The sequence below is a fragment of the Erpetoichthys calabaricus genome, chromosome 10 (assembly GCF_900747795.2).
Source record: "Erpetoichthys calabaricus chromosome 10, fErpCal1.3, whole genome shotgun sequence".
NCBI classification, from domain to species: domain Eukaryota; kingdom Metazoa; phylum Chordata; class Cladistia; order Polypteriformes; family Polypteridae; genus Erpetoichthys; species Erpetoichthys calabaricus.
In genome coordinates this window covers 123,901,755-123,922,912 of record NC_041403.2, presented here as the reverse complement: position 1 = coordinate 123,922,912, position 21,158 = coordinate 123,901,755, and the positions used below count along the sequence as shown (strand labels likewise).

At 37.4% G+C, this 21,158-nt stretch overlaps 2 protein-coding genes across 3 annotated transcripts in view; one reads left to right on the top strand and one right to left on the bottom strand.

The window, feature by feature from the left end:
- Positions 1–399: 399 nt before the first annotated feature.
- Positions 400–21,158, bottom strand: part of ergic3 (ERGIC and golgi 3) — a 41,935-nt gene continuing 21,176 nt past the window's right edge. For both annotated transcript variants that reach the window (XM_028811868.2, XM_028811869.2), the window contains 6 exons: positions 20,198–20,229; positions 16,441–16,537; positions 2,287–2,351; positions 1,785–1,921; positions 1,360–1,415; positions 400–981 (listed from right to left, as the gene is read on the bottom strand). In XM_028811868.2, coding sequence (XP_028667701.1) covers positions 902–981; positions 1,360–1,415; positions 1,785–1,921; positions 2,287–2,351; positions 16,441–16,537; positions 20,198–20,229 — 467 coding nt within the window. In that variant the 3' untranslated portion in view covers positions 400–901. The remainder of the gene's footprint in view (positions 982–1,359; positions 1,416–1,784; positions 1,922–2,286; positions 2,352–16,440; positions 16,538–20,197; positions 20,230–21,158) is intronic.
- On the top strand, positions 6,660–13,712 carry romo1 (reactive oxygen species modulator 1). The gene is made up of 3 exons (XM_028811871.2): positions 6,660–6,827; positions 7,499–7,632; positions 13,321–13,712. Exons 2-3 carry the CDS (start codon positions 7,502–7,504, stop codon positions 13,427–13,429), a joined length of 240 nt encoding a protein of 79 aa, XP_028667704.1. The 5' UTR covers positions 6,660–6,827; positions 7,499–7,501; the 3' UTR covers positions 13,430–13,712.

The following is a 21,158-nucleotide window of genomic DNA, read 5'->3' as shown; positions in this document are numbered from 1 at the left end:
CAAAAACTAAAATCAGCAATTACTAACTAAATTAGAAGAAATGACTGAAAGAGAGAACCTCTGACATGGGAGACACTACATAGGGAAAAAAATGCAACAATTAATAAAGAGTCAATGAAACTGGCTCCACCTGTACTTTCAAACCAGTTAACAGCATTTACTGTTGTGCAATATGGTATCCTGTTGTAATGCAGGCAATAGAATAAATAGGTCATATACACTTGCACATATGAAGAAAACTACTAATCAATTTGGAATAAAAATATCGTATATTGCACATTGTTTTAAAAAGAAACAATATCTATATATTATCCAGTACTGGTGTATAAAGAATAACAGGGTGATACCTGAATTAAAATAAACACTGCATTGATGTGATTCTGAAAAATGTATACAGCCTTTGGTTTCAGTCTTTTTTATTTAGGAAATACAACAAACATTTCTGTGCACAGGTCAGTAGTAGTCAAAATATGCCCTTGAAATCAAATTAAAAGAGCAAATGATGATGCCAAAAAATTAACTCACAGTCTTTCTGTTATAGTTCTGACTATGTCAAAACAGGGAACATCAATCAGCATCTTCTTGTAACACAATTAGAAACAACCAGTTTGTTTGTTATTTATTTAAATATGAACATTTTTCCCTTTCAAGGGGCAGGTTCTCCCAAACACTGAAAGCACGTGTAGACTCCAGTAAAGATGTGGCCAAAAATGTTTCATAGCATCACTCAAGTCAAGTACATCCGCTGAAGTGTTCATTAAGTTTTGTATACCAAGTACTCTGGTAAAATCTGTGTGTTTCTCCTTATTTTCACAAGAAAAAATACTGAGAAGAATTAAAAAATATATATATAAAGCCAAGGAGAACTGCTGTGGTGCTGTTCATCTTAGTAACGATTTTTCTACAAGGCTTTTCCCAGTTCAATTTTCTTCTGTATGACTTTTGCCGAGTGGTATATCAATGAATCAATAAGTCCAGCCACTACCAACAAGAGAAAAAAAAAATAAAAAAAAAATGAAGATGTTTTAACATTAACATGATTTACTTTGCTATAAGCTACTTTAAGTATAAAAGATGTGTTGTACAGGATAACAAACTCAAACAATCAAAATCAAGGTCATGGGGTGTTTGGAGTCTATCCAGGCAGAATCAGGTCTTAGGAAGGACCAGACCCTGAATACAAACCAATCCACAGCAGATCATACAAACACTCAAACACAGACAATGTGGTATTGCCAATTACCCTAAGTTACAGTACATGAACAATAACTGAGGATGGTAAACCCAAGACTATTTTGACAAAAACCCATAGACATGGGCAGAACATGAAAACGCTGTTAGAACTGTAGATTAACTTGCCTGTAAAAACTCCTCCAATTATGGCACAAATACCTGTTAAAAAGTGTGTGAATGACCTGTGGGAAAGAAAAAGAGTTTAAATATTTATACAGTTGTATAATCTGTCTTTATAATAAACTTTCTTAAGTGATTAAACCAGACAAAAATCATCATTCTTAGAAATGGTTATTATATATGTTAAAATTCATTGATAAGCATGATACTTCTTTATAATAAGATTATAAAACAGATATTTTGCAGTTTGTTTTGTTGTACTTAGAACTGTCTAAAATAACACATTTATGTTTATTTAGGTATATTATCAGCTTCAATAATTGAGCTGCTTAAGCGTCTCCCCCCCCACCCCCCCAAACAGATTAAAGGTTTTAAATGACAAGTGTAGGAATAAACAAAAAAAAAAAAAAAAAAACTTATGAGGCACCCACCTCTGCCTTTCAGTAAATTTAACCATCATTGGTGAAAGTTCATACAGCACAAAAACACCTGGCAAACCTTGGTCACCAATCATGCCATTTGCCACCTTCTCATGCCGTGTCACAGAGAACTGATTAGTTTTAACTACCTGTAAACATTACAATACATGCAGAAATGAACAAAGAATTATGCTTCAGACTTTTGAACATGTGTAACTGAATATTTTCAGTGCTATTTTATATGGAAAGGTAACTAACATTTAGATATCAAAAGGATTTCCATGACTGTCTGCTGCTCTTTAATTATTTTTTTTTGTGACAGTACAGCCTGCTGTGGAATACTGACAAGTATACATAACTCCCCACATATATAGTACATTAAAAGAAAATAAACTATAAATATGTTAGTTTTAGTATTATTAAGTTTAAAAAATCTTTCAGGCTACATTATCAACTATACGGACAATCCTACATCCATTATTGTGAAAGGTAAAATAAATAAAAGAAAACACACCTCTCCATCACTGCTTACATATATCGTGGGAACGATTTTCACAAAGTACTGGTACATCATAGAGGCTACACAAAAAAGAAGAAAATTTAAAAAATCTGTATGTAACAACAGTCTACCATTCCAAAAATACATGTTACAAAATAAAAGGATAAAGGTATTATACAGTGGAACCTCGAGATACGATCACCTCTGTATACGAGAAATTCAAAATACGAGGAAAGTATGAGCGAAAAATTCAGATCTAAATGCGAGCATTGGCTCGCGTAACGAGCCACGAGCCAGGCTGTGGGTATAGCTCTCAGCTTAGCGAGGGGGCGTGGTAGCAGTTGCGAGCCGCGATCTGCGGTGTCTGCGTTTCTCACTTAAGTGCACAGGTGGGAAACTGCCCACATCCATGATTGTTCCTGTGCCTGATGGGCTGCAGCTGCCATGTCCTCCCCGAATATATAGAGAAGCGCGAGCCGGTTAAGGGGGAGAAGAAGTAAAAGAAAACAGAGGAGAGAGAACGGAGGTTGCAGCAGGCAGGCAGGCAGGCAGGCAGGCAGGCAGGCAGGCGGTGCGGGAGAGCGGGCGAGTGCAGGCTCGCGTGTACCTGAACAGTGAGCTGAACAGGCGAGCCAAACAGCTGAAGCAGGATGGTGTAGAGAAGGTCAGCTGCATTAAGAGTGTCTCGCCTGTTGCAGAGCCCGCAGGTGAGACGCTAACAGAGAAGAAACACCGGGGATTGTCATCTGTTTTTTTAAAGACTGCATCCTTTTGACGTTTTAACCTCGTGTTAAAGGATTGTTATTCTTGTGTATTTTAAACCTCCACTTCACAACTGTTTTAAGGATTATTTATTTAAAGATTTATTGAATGCTCTACTGCACTTTAGACACCTGTTTTGATTCTTTTAATAATCAGTTATATTATTTACCAGTGTTATTTATTAACGGTAGACTACAGTATATATAATTTATCAATGTTATTTGTTAGGAAAATTGATTTTTATGTTAATATATTTGGGGTGCGGAACGGATTAACTGGATTCCCATTATTTTCAATGGGGAAGTTTGTTCTAGATACAAGAAATTCGCTATACAAGCTCAGTGCTGGAATGAATTAAACTCGTATCTAGAGGTTCCACTGTATTTCATATACAAATAAAAATCACAATGCCTTGGTCAGCCTGATGTATTCAACAAAGTGCTGTATGTAATACTGTTTACATGAAACATCCGTGATTCGAGTATTACCACGTTTGTCCCCTTAACATTCTTCAGTCTAAACTTCCAAAATAATTATAGCAACATACATAACTATATAAATAAATTTCACGTGAAAGATTGTCAGCCGAATCTAAATTTCTCCTTTATTTATATACTGTAGCAAATGTACCCATGATTCTCATATAATTTGCCAAGTTAAGCCAAATGTCTATTTTAGTTGCTCTACTGTGACAGTCATTGGGCCCTTCCTATTAAGAAATGGTAGCGATCTGTTGCCTATTGTAAAGGAAACCGCCGGTGCATAGTATGATACAAAGAATACTGTAATGACCCGGGGTGCGAGAGTCGAAGGAATGGACTTAACACTTTGCCGATAGTTGATCCATTCAATGTCGAATGCACTCTCTCTCCATCTTGATCATTCTGCATTGCCATTTTCAATTCAAAGCCAGGATCCTTCCCGATGGACTTTAGCAGCTGAGAGCTGTATCTGCAACCACGCGCCTAGAGCTCAGTTTTCAAGATAGCCCCACCCGTTCTGACAGTCTTCGGCTACCTGATAAACATAGCCAACTCTGGCCCAATCCAAAGACATTTCAAGTATGCATTCCCAGCTATACCCATAGACATAGAATTACTAGACGCCTCATGACCAGCAGCATCACACGTCAACATCGCCACCATATTGCAAGTGGCACTGCTGTGGAGTGAAGTAATGGATAAAGATGCCTCACGCATGTGCTGCTTGGGATTGTACAAACTGCTGTACGCTCCGAACCAGATCACAGGGATTACATTTCATAGGTAAAACTGGACAATTGTTTTGGTTATATCTGGTCATTAGAAAATCCTGTTTTATAATCTTAACTTTAGCTACGCCAGGCTAAGCTAGCAAGGCTATGCATTTATGTGCTCAAATGAGCCTCCAAACAATGCTTTGGCTAAACGTATTTAGTCACTAACTATGTAGATTGTTGTTAGCTGTTAACATTTCTCAAACTTTGAAAGTTTCCCAAAGAAATCCACCTCAGGAAGCAGTGGGAGGTAGCCCTTAGACGGGATTTTGAGAAAGCAGTCCTGTGATGTGTGCCGTGCTAGTTTGGTAACAGATGCTATACCAGCATCATATGATCAAAGCTACCACTTGCTCACATTAAAAAAACAAAGGAGGTTTGAGGATTCCTTCTGAGGGTACAGTGAAGGTGGTCAAAGTAGCTGAGTGTGTTATCCGACAGTCGACATTAGGGCAAGCTGTCAGTGTATCTTTGATCAATCAGTTTGTTCGGGCTGAGAATGGTTCAGATGATGTGTTTTTTCTCAAGGAGAACACTGAGGAAACGCAGTTTGAAACTGACAACCATCATTTTATGCTCATGTCTTTAGTTGTGTCTGTCTTCCACAAACTAAGGCTGTACCATACTGCCAGACTGAATTCTCAAATTACAGAGTGGCAACACACGGAAAAAGCCAAGTAAGACAGTTCTGTTTCAAGGATTTTAGATCCTATCCTGTATATATTTAAGTAACCACATTGTGTGTGTGTGCGTGAGAGAAAGAGATTGAGAGGGGAATGAGTGAAATGTTTTCAGAAATTATTAAGCCAATTTGTATACAATTTGTTTATTTTTGTCATTGAGTATATCATTTCACTGTTAAAAGAAAGACAAACAAAGATGACTGGCAGTAACAGTGCAAATTTCACAATTGGTATGCCAGTTTGAAAAGATAAGTTTTGAGGGTAGTTTTAAAATGTGTTATTGAATCGAGCCGACGTATATGAGAGGGAAGAGAATTCCAGAGTTGAGGAGCACTATGAGAGACGCTCGAGCTCCCATAGAACAGAGTTTGATGTGCGGTACAGAAAGTAGAGCTGCAGATGAGGATCTGTGTGAGCGAGAGGGAGTGTAAGTCTGTTGGAGATCAGTGAGGTTTTGGAGAGCTTTAAATGTTAAGAGCAGTATTTTGTATTGTATTCTGTAGTTAACAGGGAGCCAGTGAAGTTGAGAGAGAATAGGTGTAATATGTTCAGTGGATTTAGAACAGCAGGTTATTATCTTGGCAGCAGAATTTTGAAGACGTTGTAAGCGATGGGAAAGTTTTTGTGGGATGCCAGATAGAATAGCATTACAATAATCTATACGTGAAGTGACTAGTGCATTAACCAATACTTCAGTACTGTGTTGCATAAGAACAGGACAAAGTATAGAAATGTTTCGGAGATGGAAGAAGTAAGTCAGAGAAATGTTACTTATATGTGAGGAATTCTTTAATAATAATAATTATTATTATTATTTAATAATGGGTAGCACGGTGGCGCAGTGGGTAGCGCTGCTGCCTCGCAGTTGGGAGACCTGGGGACCTGGGTTCGCTTCCTCCCTGCGTGGAGTTTGCATATTCTCCCCGTGTCTGCGTGGGTTTCCTCCGGGCGCTCCGGTTTCCTCCCACAGTCCAAAGACATGCAGGTTCGGTGGATTGGCGATTCTAAATTGGCCCTAGTGTGTGCTTGGTGTGTGGATGTGGGTGTATTTGTGTGTGTCCTGTGGTGGGTTGGCACCCTGCCCAGGATTGGTTCCTGCCTTGTGCCCTGTGTTAGCTGGGATTGGCTCCAGCAGACCCCCGTGACCCTGTGTTCAGATTCAGCGGGTTGGAAAATGGATGGATGGATTATTTAATAATTGTCATTATTAGTGTATAAATGGATATAAATAATTGCATTTAAACGATTTGCCAAAATATGTTGTATGTAAACGATACTATTTGAAACGTCATTGTTTTTTCATCAGAAAACCCGGTTTCCACGTTTACATGTATTAGTTTAAAATGGCACTTTTGCCACTCGCAATATGGCGTACGCGCTGACGTATCGCGTCGACTGGGCAACACAGTGAATGCGGCGTCTATCTATATATGTCTATGGCTATACCTCTATAAGCTGCTTTTTACGTAAGACAGCAAAATGCGAAAACATAAAACTTAACATTCGTTTTAATCAACCATTCTTAAACTAGCAGTGTACATGAAACCCTGTTTTTGTGTGAACATACCTGAACATTAAATTATCATGATGCTTGTTTCACTGACGTTTGAGGGGAACCCATTACAAACTCTTGCAACAACAGGAGAGGCGGGGCGTCGCAGGGTGATTACGCATTGGCCTTACCACCTGATAAGAGCCTCTGCGCATGACGCAAATATAGGAGATGATCTGTAAACTGTGGCGACACGTTGAAGGAGACGCCAGCCTTGTGAAATTATAAGTTGGCCGACAACGAATCAAGCGAGAAAAAGAAATCTAAATCAGTTCAGAGATTAACGACGCACTTTTAAGCAACGGTAAATAAACTACAGAAATGTTAGACCACCGATTACTGGGGTGAATAGAGATTCTTGCAACAAGGCCGATGCATAGGCAGGAAGCCCTTAACAATATACGAACAATAATCACTGAAGTATATATTTACAAGAACATGTGAACACACCATGTTGTAAATAGCTATTGTAATAACGTGCGATGGATTGTCCACGGCAGCTACCCATTTTCGCTTATTAAGTTTAGAGCGAAATTTGTAATTGTTTCAATTTACTTAACTCTTGATATTTTCTCGCTGGGCTTCACTTGAAGTAATTGTTAAATATTTTTTCAGTAACAAATGCATATATTGCCACACATTACACGAAGCAGTACGCTATTTTGATAATATAACAGCACGCATATCAACACAATGGATATTTCTTTAAAATGCTTCTCGTTAGATAACTAGGCGTTTTTCAGTGTTTCAGAGTTGCATTGTGTCCTTTGTAACCGCTCGAAATTCCGCAGAGGTTGACATTTGGCTGCGAGTTCCTTGTTAGTTTATACGTATGGTACCTAGATGAAGCCTTACTAAGGAAGAGGTTGGATTTTATTAATGTATTTGACGACTTAAGTAACATAACGTTTTAACTGTAAAATTGCATTAGAAAACAGAGCATGCTGACTTTTTTTTGGGTTCACTGTTTTAAAGGAGATGCCAGTATCAGTAGGACCATATGGACAGACTCAGCCCAACTGCTTTGACAGGGTCAAAATGGGCTTCATGATGGGATTTGCAGTGGGAATGGCAGCAGGGGCAATGTTTGGAACCTTCTCCTGCCTCAGGTAAGGATAAATTGGCGTGATAGTTCTGTCTAAACGAACTGTTAAATGTACAAAACTGTATTCATCCTGTATAAATTAAGTGTGAAATGTTGTCTTTTAATTAACCATTCCAGTAGAACCATTTTGTTGGGGCCAGCATCACATTCCTGCATTATCGGCTATATTCCATTAGAAAAGGAATCATGGTATCAACACTTAGTTTACCTTTTTGGCACTTATTTCAAGCAACTGAATATAACACTTTTATTGTGCTAAAACTCTTAATTTAACTTGAAGCCTCCCATTTAAACAACACAAGCCTATACACTTTAAAAACCAAGTATGGACAAATTATTCCTGTTAAGCATGGTTTCCTACCCCCACCCCCCTTTTGCACTTATGTAAATTATGTGAAATAAACATCTATATTAAGACTGTAACCCTTAAGCAGCAGGTTTACACCATTTTTTCAGAAAACTGTTACAATTAGATTCACATTTTCTGTGCAAAAACTGTACCAGGTCCTACCCAGCAGGTTATGTTTTGATGTATCTCCTCATACTACATGTCTAGCTATGCGACTAATTACTAAATACAGATGGTGCACATTTAAACCTACCGAGGTGTGCCATTCAGATTTTTAAGAGTTTAAAGATATTGTACCTCAAGAAAACCACTTTTTAAGATCTTTACAGTCTTTTTGTTGACATTCTATTCGTAAACTAGTAATAATTATGTATGCAAGTTTTTGCTAAAAATTTGTACTTTCACCGGGTGTAATATAAAATCAATCATTAAGTGTTACAATTCCAAGCAAATGTAGAAAAGTTATTTTGCACCCCAAGAGGAAATGTGGCTTTTTACAGCAGCTAATTAATAAATAAATGGATATGTATACACACACATGAATAAAAATTTAGAAAGCTTTTGACTTCACAGTCATAGTGAGGCATTATGCAGATGTGTTGGTGTAGGTATGAAGGAGCCTCAGTAGCTTTTCCTGACACACTGCTGAATGATTTGTTGGCTGAAAGTACAGCAAACCACAGTGTAGAACTTCACACTGCCTATCACAGAGTTGTAGAAGACATGAAGGATGTTGCAACCCACAAGAATGCAGAACTGTATTACTTTATAAGGCACTTGCATTATTTTGAACATCCAACAGTTTTAAGTGAATAACACGTGGATAACTTTTAGGAAAATTAAAAATAGATGTTCAGTTACTGGGTTACATAAATGGTAATATACACCATGTGATCCAAGTTCCAGGGTGAAGTGACTCCCACAAACGTAGCTGTTCAGTCCAAAAGCAGCTAATTAAAGATGTATGTGATTTTATTAAAAGGTATAGATCGAGAAGTGTACTAAAGAATTAAAATAATACACTACATATTGTAACACTGCGGGTCATCATTAAAGGATAAGTAAATTTTAAGTCCGTAATTTCTTCACAATCATGGTATATATTTGTCACCTGAAATTGCATTCTAAAGTGAAGTATATTTAAAAAAAAAAAAAAAACTAGCTTGCTGTTGTGTTTTATAGTACATCCAATGGGTACCAGGATCACAATACGTTTTTAGAGACTCCAATATGAAAAAGGCTTAAATTTTAAGAAAACAATGACTTTCAGGTTTCTGAGCCATGCTTCTGACAACAGAAGTGTAAGTGATGAAGTTTATCACAGATTCTTGATATTTTCTAGATGCAAGGATACATTTCTTGCTTGTTTGCTTACTCACAGCAGTCATGGTGTGCGGAGTTGTTAGTCCTTTTTTCGGCAAGCAATATTCTGCCTATTATCCTACTTTTGCTTCTACAATTCCATGTCTTCAGCAGTTATGTTCTGACATGGCTTTTACAATGTACGTTCAAATCATTTTCTTAAATGATGCCTACTTTTCACTTGTTACGTTGTGTTATTGTATACAGCCTACAGACAAGAATAACATGGAGTTGCAAAGTTGTGGCTAAAAGCACACAACATTTTTATTGTACTTCGTACAAAACTCTGAACTAATTACACAGCATATTAATAATAGTCTTAGATTTTTGTAAGAGTCAAGCCACCTGCAGGTTGTACTATGCAGATGCACAAGAAAAAAAAATACTCTGAATATGAAAAAGGCATATTGGAGAGAAAAAACATAATGGAGACAAAGGTAAAAAATGACCTGGATTTCTGGCAGTATATGACCACTTCCTGCATTTTTTTTTTATTTGTAAGCTTTAGGGAAGGGTGGCAAATGTAAACTATGTATTGTTTAAAAAAAATTGCATATAAATTTGTTCCAGAAGGCAAACAAAGTATGGGATAAAGTTGATAGATCTACTGAAAGAGACTGCAGAGACTGAAGCAAAAGTGCTTTCATGAAGTGTTAAAGAGACGACCAAGACATTAGAAAATTTTAGAAACAAAAAACTTCAAACACTTTTATTGAGTATTATTGGTAGTGAGATCTTGTTAAAGGTGAAAATAACCCGATTTATTTACATTTCAGCTTCTGCATCAGGAAAATTGAAATTTTAAAAAATTGAGAAATTTGTATTATATGCAGTGCAAACACTGGAATATTAACACATGCTAAGGAAAATGTCAGTATTAACTTGGCATGTCACAAATAGTGAGCTACTCTTTAAAGGAAAAAAAGTTATCAAATATTTCAATACTGATGGTTTCTGGTACATGTGTCTACGAAGCTTCACAGAGTAGGACAGACTTCCAGCTGCTTCTGGAGAACGTATTCTGTGCAGCATGTCTAGGTTCTGAGAATTCACAATCGCCCACTATAAGGTACCAGAGCGGGCAAGATTTTCTTTTTTATATTTATAGAAAGTCCTTAACTTTGGAACATAATTTTGCAGGGCAAAAGCATATGTACCACGTTTGTGAAGAAATAACTAACTTGTGCTCATAAGAAGATGAAGATAAATAATAAATCAAACCTTTTTTTGTTTTTCATGTAACGTGATGAAAAAGGTAGTTGTATATCTTTAGAAAAGATTTTGAGTATGAAAGGGTCACTGGCAGGCATCAAGAGCATAGCCATTGCATTGAAAAAGACACCAATGATCTTTTTAGACGTCACTGCTGCTTTTGGTAGGGTCCATCATTACATTCTTTTGTTTAGACTTGAGAATGAGTTAAATATTGCTGGAAAAGCTCTTGCATGGCATACCTTAAGGACCATCAGCAATTTGTTGCTGTCGGTAGGTTTAGGTCGGATCAATCTTGGTTCTTCCAGGGTGTCCTCAGGGATCAGTTCTTGGCCTTCTGCTTTTTAATCATTTTTATGTTTCCTCTCTGTGCCATTACTAGATGGCGCACACTACTGTTTCATTGTTATGCTGACAGTACACAGATGTATTTACACATCAAACAAAATAGTGATAAAACTGAGGCTTTAATTATTGCATCTCCAGGCTTTTTATTACATCCTTGTCTGCACAGGTTAAAAATCTTGGTGTTATTCTTGATCCTACACTCTCCTTTGATTTTCATATTAATATTACCAACATTGCCTTTTTGCACCATTCATGCTTCTGTCACCTCATGAGTTCAGTATTGCAATGCTGTGCTATTTTGTATCCCTGCGCGGAGTCCAAACAAATTACATTATGTACAAAATTCAGCAGCAAGAGTGGTTTACCCACTTGAAACAATGGCTACATTTCTAAAATTGCACTGGCTACCTGTTCCCTTCCATATCCAATATAAACTTCGTTTTTAAGGCTCTTCATGGTTTAGCTCCATCATAATTGCTTTAATTTGTCACAATATTCACCACAACCACTATTCTTTGTACTCTTTGCTATTAATCATTCCATTGTGGGAACTGCACACTACGGGCGACAGGGATTTTAGTGTATCAGGGCCACGGCTATAGAATGCCCTGCCTTTGGAGCTCCATGCATGTACCTCATTTTCTGTTTTTAAACTTAAAGCCTGTCTTTTTAATATTGCCTTTTGTTGTTCTCATTAATTTTGCTTGTATATTGGACTGTTTGATTTTATGTGTATTGTTGTACAGTGGCCTTGGGTACCTTGAAAGGCACTTTTAAATAAAATATTACCATATGGTAGTGCTGCTCCAGCCAAAACAATTGGGCTGCCGATTGAGATCCGAAGATTTTCGTCTCCTATGATTCAATTGGTGATCAGTAAATTAGCCAATCTTATAAAATGATTCTTTTCAGAACCTACTGTCCTCAGCTTTTAAGGTAATTTAGTTTACTACCATAATACCTCAAGTAAAGGAGCAGTACAAGGAAATTACGGGAAGTTCAGCAGCAAAATGACACATGAACAGAGTGCTAACAGCCAGACTTTTGGAAAGAGTGAAGGCAAGAATATTGGCTTTTACATTAAAGAAAGTGAAGTAATAAACTGAGAAAATGGAGAGGAATGGCAGAATGTAAGAAAAGAGTGGCACAAGTCAGAAATTAAGAGGAGGATTTCAGACTATTTAATTTTGTCCTATATCTAAGAGATACATACTCCTAAGTGTGGACAGTGAGCAAACTTGAGAGTAGTAGAGCAGCTCAAATTTTTAATTAGAAAAAGAACAAAATTGTCATCTTTTAATTAAACAATATGGTTTTTAGCTTAATAACCAAATATGTCGATTTTACGTGTAAACTTGTTAAGCACGTTATTTAGCCTTCTTGATAAACACGACCATTTTATTAGAATTGCTGCTTATTTTGGCAAGAATGTTTTTCTTTTATGGCATGTGTGTTACAATAATAAACGTACTAAATATTTTAAAGGGGAACAAGAAGTCAACAGAATTTAACTTCCTTAATAAAAAGCAGTGACAAGTATTTAATTGTAAAAATACCACTTTAAAATATAAAGTTTTATACATGGCTGATTATGCAGGAGCTTTGTGTGTTTAAAAATATATATATATATATATATATATATATATATATATATATATATATATATATATTGGAATCGCCAAATTGTAATATAAAATCAGTCATCAGTATTAACCCTAAACAACACTGCAGCAAGCACAAAAGAAATATATTTCAAAACACAAATATTCAGTTTTGTTTTGGTACCTGAACTAGATATTGATTGATTCAGCAGTAGTTTGAAATTACCCTTATTGAAAAATGACTGGTAAATCTCTGGATTTATCTGAGGCATTAACTCATGCTACACCATGACATTGCCAAATTTATGTGCTGGTTAGTTTTATTTTCTCCTCATTCACACAAATGTAAACAGGACCGAGAAACTCCTGTGCTAAATACAATCTGAGCATCCATACACTTGTGTGCGTGTGTATCAGAATTCAAGTGAGAATTTTAGGTTTTAGGATCAAATTCTATGTGTCTTTTTTCAGGTTATAGGGCAGGGACAACATCTGCACTACAACTGAAATGAAACGGGCAGTGTAAATATGAAACTAATGGGATGTCTGTATATGGGTACAAGTAGAACTGCCTTTAGTTAGAATTTAAATAATTGGAATTAAATTTTTGGAACACTGCATGCTAAAATGAAAAATGGTGTATTCTGCTATCTCAGTGTTGAATTTCACAGTGTTAATCATTTTTGGTCGATTCAGTTAAATTGTGTACTGCATAAGCAGAGTTTAACAATTTTTTAGTCTCTTTAAGAACTCTGTCTTGAATGAAAGTACTTTTGTTCAGGCCAAGTCTACATTTTAATTTTTGTTTTCTTCAATACAGGATTGGCATGAGAGGCAGAGAACTGATGGGAGGAGTTGGAAAGACGATGTTGCAAAGTGGGGGCACATTTGGCACATTCATGGCAATTGGAATGGGAATTCGTTGCTGAAATACAGTATATCCTCTCCTTGATTCCTGCCCAAGTGTAGAGCAATTGGCATAATTTTTTGTACAATGTATATGTTAGAAGCCCATGGCAAAATAATGTTTATACTGATACTGGGCAGAAAGGAGTGCCGATTCTAAGGCCTTCTATTATTTAGAGAAGAAAATTTAAATTAACTTGGGGCAAATGCCTGTTAACAGTAGAAGAAAAGACTTCCATAACCTTCAGACTTTTGAGTTGCTTCCTAAATCAAAAAATTAAATATTTAATGATTTAAGTAAGAAAAGTGAGTATATCAGTTCTTCTCCAATAATTGCATTAATGGTTTACTCAGTGGTCTTCCTTTTAAAAAACAGCATATCACTCATGCGTGTATGAAGCAGAACATTTTATGGAGACAATCTGCTAATGCTGGCCACAGTACACTTAACAAAACAGTCCAAGACTACTTGACCCATCCCAGTTGGAAACAATTATAAACATTGTAAAAGATTAAAAAATTACAAAGTTAAGTCAAAAAGTAAAAAGAATTTGGAAATTACATAGTAACTACACTGTATGAAGCTGATGCAATGCAACACATTCATGATGGCTTATGTGTAGTTTAAACACATACAGTGCAGGGCTTTGACATTAGTTGAAGCCAAGGTCAAAAGAACATGGACACTATGTGGCAGTGTTCCACCACTGTACAGGAGATTTCATTGGGCAGACTGAGTGAAAGCTGCTGAAATTCACCAAAGGATGTTGGCTCAGTACAGAAATGAAAACAGCATGACTCAACAAACTTCATGAATGGGTAGAAATGTTTAAAGTGGAAAGAACCGGTGTAATCAACAGCTTGTTCTGATCAACCATCAACATTGTACAAACAAGCACACACAGTCACGGTGAATGCCTTCATCAGTCAAGACCAACAGATTGCACTGTCTGCTGTTGCTGCACATGCCATAACGCATGATGACTTGGGTATGCAAACAGCTTGCTGATCTGCACAAGCCAAAATACTTAAGGAAATTTCAGCAGATTTTACTCCTGCGCAAAGAAATCTCACCATGGTACTTTGTTCAAAAATAGTGCAATCCTGCAGCAGAGGGTCTATGTTAATTTATTTTTGGCTTCAACTACACTAATAGCAAAGCCCTGCGTTGTGTATGTGTGTTAGAACCACACATAAACCATCATGAATGTGTTGATATTCTGCAACAGCTAGAAGCTGTTGTAATACATGTAATTTTCAAATTCTTTACTTTTTGATTTACTCTGGTAATATCAATGATTTTATAATCTTTTTAAACAAGCACTGTTCCTTCACCATGTTACCTTTACTTCTTGTCTTATTTTTGCAGACTTGTCTGCTTCTCGTGCTATAATGTAGTAATTTGAGAAACATGCATTTTAATTTAAAGCAATCAAATTTAATGTAAAATGTGTGGGTATAGGCTTATGAACTCTTAAAAGAATGTTTAAGGCTGCCATCTTCACATTACAAAATTGCAAAAAACAAACAAAAAAAAAAAAAAAACACATCTCCTCTTGCCATCTGTTTAAGACTTTTAAAATGTATGATTGTCAATTTAAAATATTTTTAAATCAAGCAGATGTCTTTCCACAGTTCAAATCTTGCCTCTAAGCTTCTTCCTGTATCTCACCTAGAATATTTAGTGTTTACATTATATGTGCTTGTGGTGGGCTGGCAATCTGCACGGGGTTTGTTTCCTGCCTTGTGCCCTTTGTTGGCTGGGATTGGCTCCAGCAGACCCCCGTGACCCTGTAGTTAGGATATAGCGGGTTGGATGATGGATGGATGGATTATATGTACTGCGTCACAGTTTAGGGAAAACCTTCCATTATTCATTTTGTACAGATATTTTGACAATCGCATCATTGAATGAATAAAAACCTTAGTTGTTGGGAATTTAATCCACACCCCACAGAAAAGACAATATTGTAAACGGATGCTTTTGCTCAGAAAATGAGTACAAAAAACAACCCCAAGGAAAGAGTCCTAAGAAATTGGCTAGAGACAGATATATATGTGTATATACAGTAATCCCTCACTATATCGCGCTTCGCCTTTCGCGGCTTCACTCCATCGTGGATTTTATATGTAAGCATATTTAAATATATATCGCGGATTTTTCGCTGCTTCGCGGGTTTCTGAGGACAATGGGTCTTTTAATTTCTGGTACATGCTTCCTCAGTTGGTTTGCCCAGTTGATTTCATACAAGGGACGCTATTGGCAGATGGCTGAGAAGCTACCCAGCTTACTTTTCTCTGTCTCTTGCGCTGACTTTCTCTGATCTGACGTAGGGGGATTGAGCAGGGGGGCTGTTCGCACATCTAGACGATACGGACGCTCATCTAAAAATGCTGAAAGATTATCTTCACGTTGCTATCTTTTGTGCAGCTGCTTCCTGAAACGACATGCTGAACGGTGCTTCGCATACTTAAAAGCATGAAGGGCACGTATTGATCTCTCTCTCTCTCTGCTCCTGACGGAGGGGGTGTGAGCTGCCGCCTTCAACAGCTTTGTGCCGCGGTGCTTCGCATACTTAAAAGCCAAACAGCCCTATTGATTTGTTTGCTCCTTTGAAGAGGAGAAGATATGTTTGCATTCTTTTAATTGTGAGACTGAACTGTCATCTCTGTCTTGTCATGGAGCACAGTTTAAACTTTTGAAAAAAGAGACAAATGTTTGTTTTGCAGTGTTTGAATAACGTTCCTGTCTCTCTACAACCTCCTGTGTTTCTGCGCAAATCTGTGACCCAAGCATGAAAATATAACAATAACCATATAAACATATGGTTTCTACTTCGCGGATTTTCTTATTTCGCGGGTGGCTCTGGAACGCAACCCCCGCGATGGAGGAGGGATTACTGTATATATGTTGACAGCTTATCTGACAATGTACAATTAGATCACTACATTAATATCTTCTAGAAATAAGCCTAGCAACTGTAATTCATATATAATTTAACCTAAATATTAAAAGTGCAATATATGTCTTTACCTTGCTGTGCAGCCACCTTCGTTCCATCCAAAGGATTTACAATCCCTGGGTAATCCCTCCCAAATGACAGATGTGAAATGTGATGAGTCATATTAATCTGCAGCAAAAGATATGAAATGTTAAAATAATTTGATATAAAAATACAGTGCTACCCTCATTATCATGCTCTTTATAGCCAAAATTACAATTAACAGAAGGAATTTTGATTTTAACTAAATTTCCTTTTTTCATGTAATGTCACTTTTTATATTTCATTGTAATTATTCTTCAGTAGTTAATAAGATTACTTTGTGACCCATCCTGCCATTTTAGTACTGAAGAATTACAATGATGCAGCAATTAAACACTACTACTGCACCATATTCCAGGAATCCTGTGTTCAGTGGCGTGGGCATTATCTGTATGGAGTTGAGCAGGAACTCATGAAGGATCTATTTAAACTTCATACTCCTGCAAACTTTTATCATAACCATCTGGTGGGAAAAATTAATAAAAATAACAGCATTTGGGTATGCTGCAATTAGTGTTTTGGTTGGTTAGTTCTTTACTGCAACAGGTCTCAGTTTTTCTTTTTTTGGTGTTTTTGTTGACAACAAATGTCAAGTTTATTTTAATGTAGCATGTTTTATCCTGCCATCCAGCCATTTGTGTTGATTGTATGTTTTCAGATTCTGCATTTCTACATGAAACATGCCAAAAACGTCAATAGGCACTAAAGATGTTTCTGTACTCTTTCAAAATGCTTCAACTGCTACAATTATTAGTCTCATCATCAATAAAGTAGAGAAAGTTAGTTCCAGAATTGGTCACTCATTACCAAAACATGACTATCCATATTACTAACCGAGAATGGTAAACCGGATATGGACACAGGAGACATAGTGCGCAGGCGCCGACAGCGAGCGAAGTCTGATCCACCGAGAACGAAGGAGTCACAGCTCAAAAACGAAGGAGCTCAACACGCCCATAGGTAACGACACAGCCACACAAAAAAAGAGGATTCCACGCTGCACCCCAGAGTCAAACGGAAGAGGCTACGGAGGCCCCACAGGTCCACAAAGAGAGTACGGAAGGCGCATGCGCCTACAACGTGCTTCTGAACTAAACGGCCACACTACACAGCATGGTCCACGCGCTTCTAACACACCTACGGAGGCCCCACAGGTCCACAAAGATGTGAGCCCGCATGGATAAAAACAATAGACGTGGGCGCCTACAACGCGCGTCTGAAACCGCGGAAGCAAAACTGTCTCGGCTCCAAAACCAAACCGCTCAACTAACGGAGCTGCAAAAACGAGCCCGCATGGACAAATACAATGTACATAGACGCCTACAACGCGCGTCTGAAACTGCGGAAGCAAAGCAGGCATGGGTTCAAAACGAACGACCACAACTGACGGAGATGCACACAGAAGCGAGCCCGCCTGAATACAATTAATGAACGTAGGCGCCTACAACGCGCCTCTCAAGCAGCAGAGTGAATAGATAAACGGCAAAGAAAGGAACGACAGACGGCCGATAAACAATTCCGCCAATTAGCTGACAACGCATTCTGTAATGAGTCCACTATTAGTGGACATTCATTAGGATTAATGAATATACTTCCTAGGGCTGCACGATTAATCTTTTTTTTCTCATGATAACGATATTTATGACCCACGATCAGTTAATAAATATCGTCGCGATTTTACAGTATAAAGACCAAACTGTTTTTTATGGGCTGAGTTTACGGATTGGACTGCGTCACTATGACGTTACTGCGTCTAGATTGCAAGCGCTTTCTGAAGCAGTAGAAGTCAATAGCAGCAATAACAGTCAGTCAGAATAAACATATGATGGCAGAGCAACGTGCAGAAGTGCGATCGTTAGTTCCTAAAAAGGGGTCATACTCAGTTGTCTGGAACTATTTCGATTTCGAGGAATGGGATGTTGATCAGGTACGAGTCTTGTGCAAACTTTGCTCCTGTTCCGTCCAAACGTCCCAAGGTAACACAACAAACCTCATCAGCCACCTTAAAAGCCACCACAAAGTACACTATCAAGAATTTCAACGACTGAAGGCACAAACAGCAACAACAAAAAATTACCAGCCATCCACAACACAGACAACAATATCGGGACATTGTTCAACGCAATACCATATCTGCCTAGCTCGCAAAGACACCAGGAAATAACAGAGGCGATCGCGTACCATATAGCCAAGGATATGTGTCCAATAACCACCATGAGCAGTGAGGGGTTTAACAAAATGATCGCAACACTTGATAAAAGATATAGCATTCCCTCACGCAACCATTTTTCCAATGTTGCGCTGCCCTCGCTGTATGCGAAATGCCGAAAAGAAATAGAAAGAGAAATTCTCAGGCTCAGCCTTGAATATTTTGCTGCCACGACCGAGTTATGGTCAAGCAGAACTGCGGAACCGTATTTGAGCTTGACAGTTCATTTTATTGACAGCGAGTTTGAGATGAAAAGCAAGCTTTTGTAAACTTCGTTTTTCCCACAAGACCATACAGCGGAGTTTATTGCAGTGGGCCTCAAAGAAGCGATGTTCGCTTGGGGCTTGGTGGAAGAAAGACTTGTGTGCATCACAACAGACAACGCAGCTAATATGATTAGGGCAGCATCTGTGAATAACTGGCCGAGGCTACACTGCTTTGGTCACAGACTTCATTTACCAAAGGAATAATCGTCATTATTAATCGTGATAAAAAGTTTGAGCAAAATAATCGTGATAATCATTTTTTCTGTTATCGTGCAGCCCTAATACTTCCTTTGTTCGTCATCTACACCTTTACACTCCAATATATCTCATACATTCATCAATGTATTTCGGGTTACCCAACACCGGGGGTAGGCGAGTGAAGCGAGCAGGGGGCGGAGCCCCCTTGTGTTCAGGCTAATTCAAAGATGAAACAGCATGCTTAAGACCGTTTTCAATTCACTTTTCTCTATCCTTTTGCTTTTCATACAGACATTTTCTTATAAAACTCTACTAACTCATCTTTGCTTATGCCAACATTTACTCTAGTCTTTCTTTTTTGGCCCTGATAAAGGATTACATTCTACACATTTGAACTCACAATTCTGCAGAGTTTTTGAAGAATAGAATATTTTCACTCATGCACCAGGTTGTTGGCAAATTCTACAGCAATTTTGCATCTGTTTGTCTGAGGTGTGGCAGAACAGTTGTCTTCATTATGGTGTAATGAAGTATTTTTGTTGTAATACTGTCAAGTATTATTTTTATTGTTGCATCACTTTATAGCCACAATCAACCCTTTTCAAATGGCTCCAGCATGTATGAGCATAGGTGGATTCCACAAATGTGACAGTGAATTAAGCTTACTCAATATAACCTGCATGGTTGCAGGTCACAATCCAGAAGAGCACCTTTGGGGAAAAGGTGGAATGGAAAACTCAAGAGTATCAGCATCTTAAGGAAAATGAGTGAAGTTAATTGAATGAGCATTGACCAAAATACCTAAGCAATATTTTCAGCAACTTATTGAATCCATCCTTTAAAAAAGGGGTTCATAATTATGTAAACTTAATAAAGTAGGCTCTAAGTGTACATACACCTGGAAATAACTTGCATTTCACACTTCTGCGTCATATTCATTCTTTTATATAAAAGTCAAAGTGTGTACGTACAGCATAACAATTTTGATATATTTTTCATTATTGCATCCGCTGTACATACACTAGATGTGATGCATCTTATTACATATAGTGTACTGTATATGTAAACACTTACATTGTCCAGTCCAAAGCTCTGCAGATCATGAACTGAAAAAACAAAAAAGGACTAAAATAAAAAAATTAAAACATGACATACATATAAACATTATCTGGACACTATTAACAATGAACATGTGAACTAGGACCTATTACTCAAGAAAAATATGTCCCTGCAGAAAGTACACAAAGACACCACCACCACAGTATAAGAGGATTGAGAACGTTTATTGTAGTTCTTCAAATGTTACTGCTTTAAATATATTTTGTTTTGATTGAAACTACTTCATTCTCTTCCTAAAATTAAATTACAATACTGTATAATCGTTACAAAAAATGTAAGAAAACATAACAATAATTGGCACATATACCTGAGCAAATGATACACATTGTTCATGGCTCAGGCATCAATTCATGCTAAAGAAACTGTATACACTATTACCAATCAAAAAGGCAATCATCATGCCCCGAAATACATAATTTTAATTAAACGTATTCATTTTAAAGATGCCCCTATAAGGCTTGTGTAAGAAACCAAGCCATGATCTACAGAATTCTCAAAAACCACAAGTCCCTTAACAGAGTGTGAGTTTAGAAAAGGGTTAAAAAAGACATTTCTTTGGAATTTGATGCGTCTAAATACAGAGTCTATAAGGCCTCAATTAGTAGGCAGCAGAAAAGTAATTTCTCCAAAATTCCTCATTTAATTCAAAACTCCTTATCTAGATGATCTTGCACTTTTTTTTTTTTTTTTTTTTTAACAAATTATTTTGGCTATAAGGAAAAAACAACCTTGCTTTGTAAAAATCCAACAGCAAGCACTGTGGTTATGAATGCCATGATTTGGGGCTGCTTTTTCTGCTTATGGAAGTACTGAAATGACCATCGTCACAAGAATGATCAGTTAGAGAACAGTTATTTAATTCAATACAATACTATGTACTGAAGTTCAACATCTGTGAAATACAGTGGGATGGATG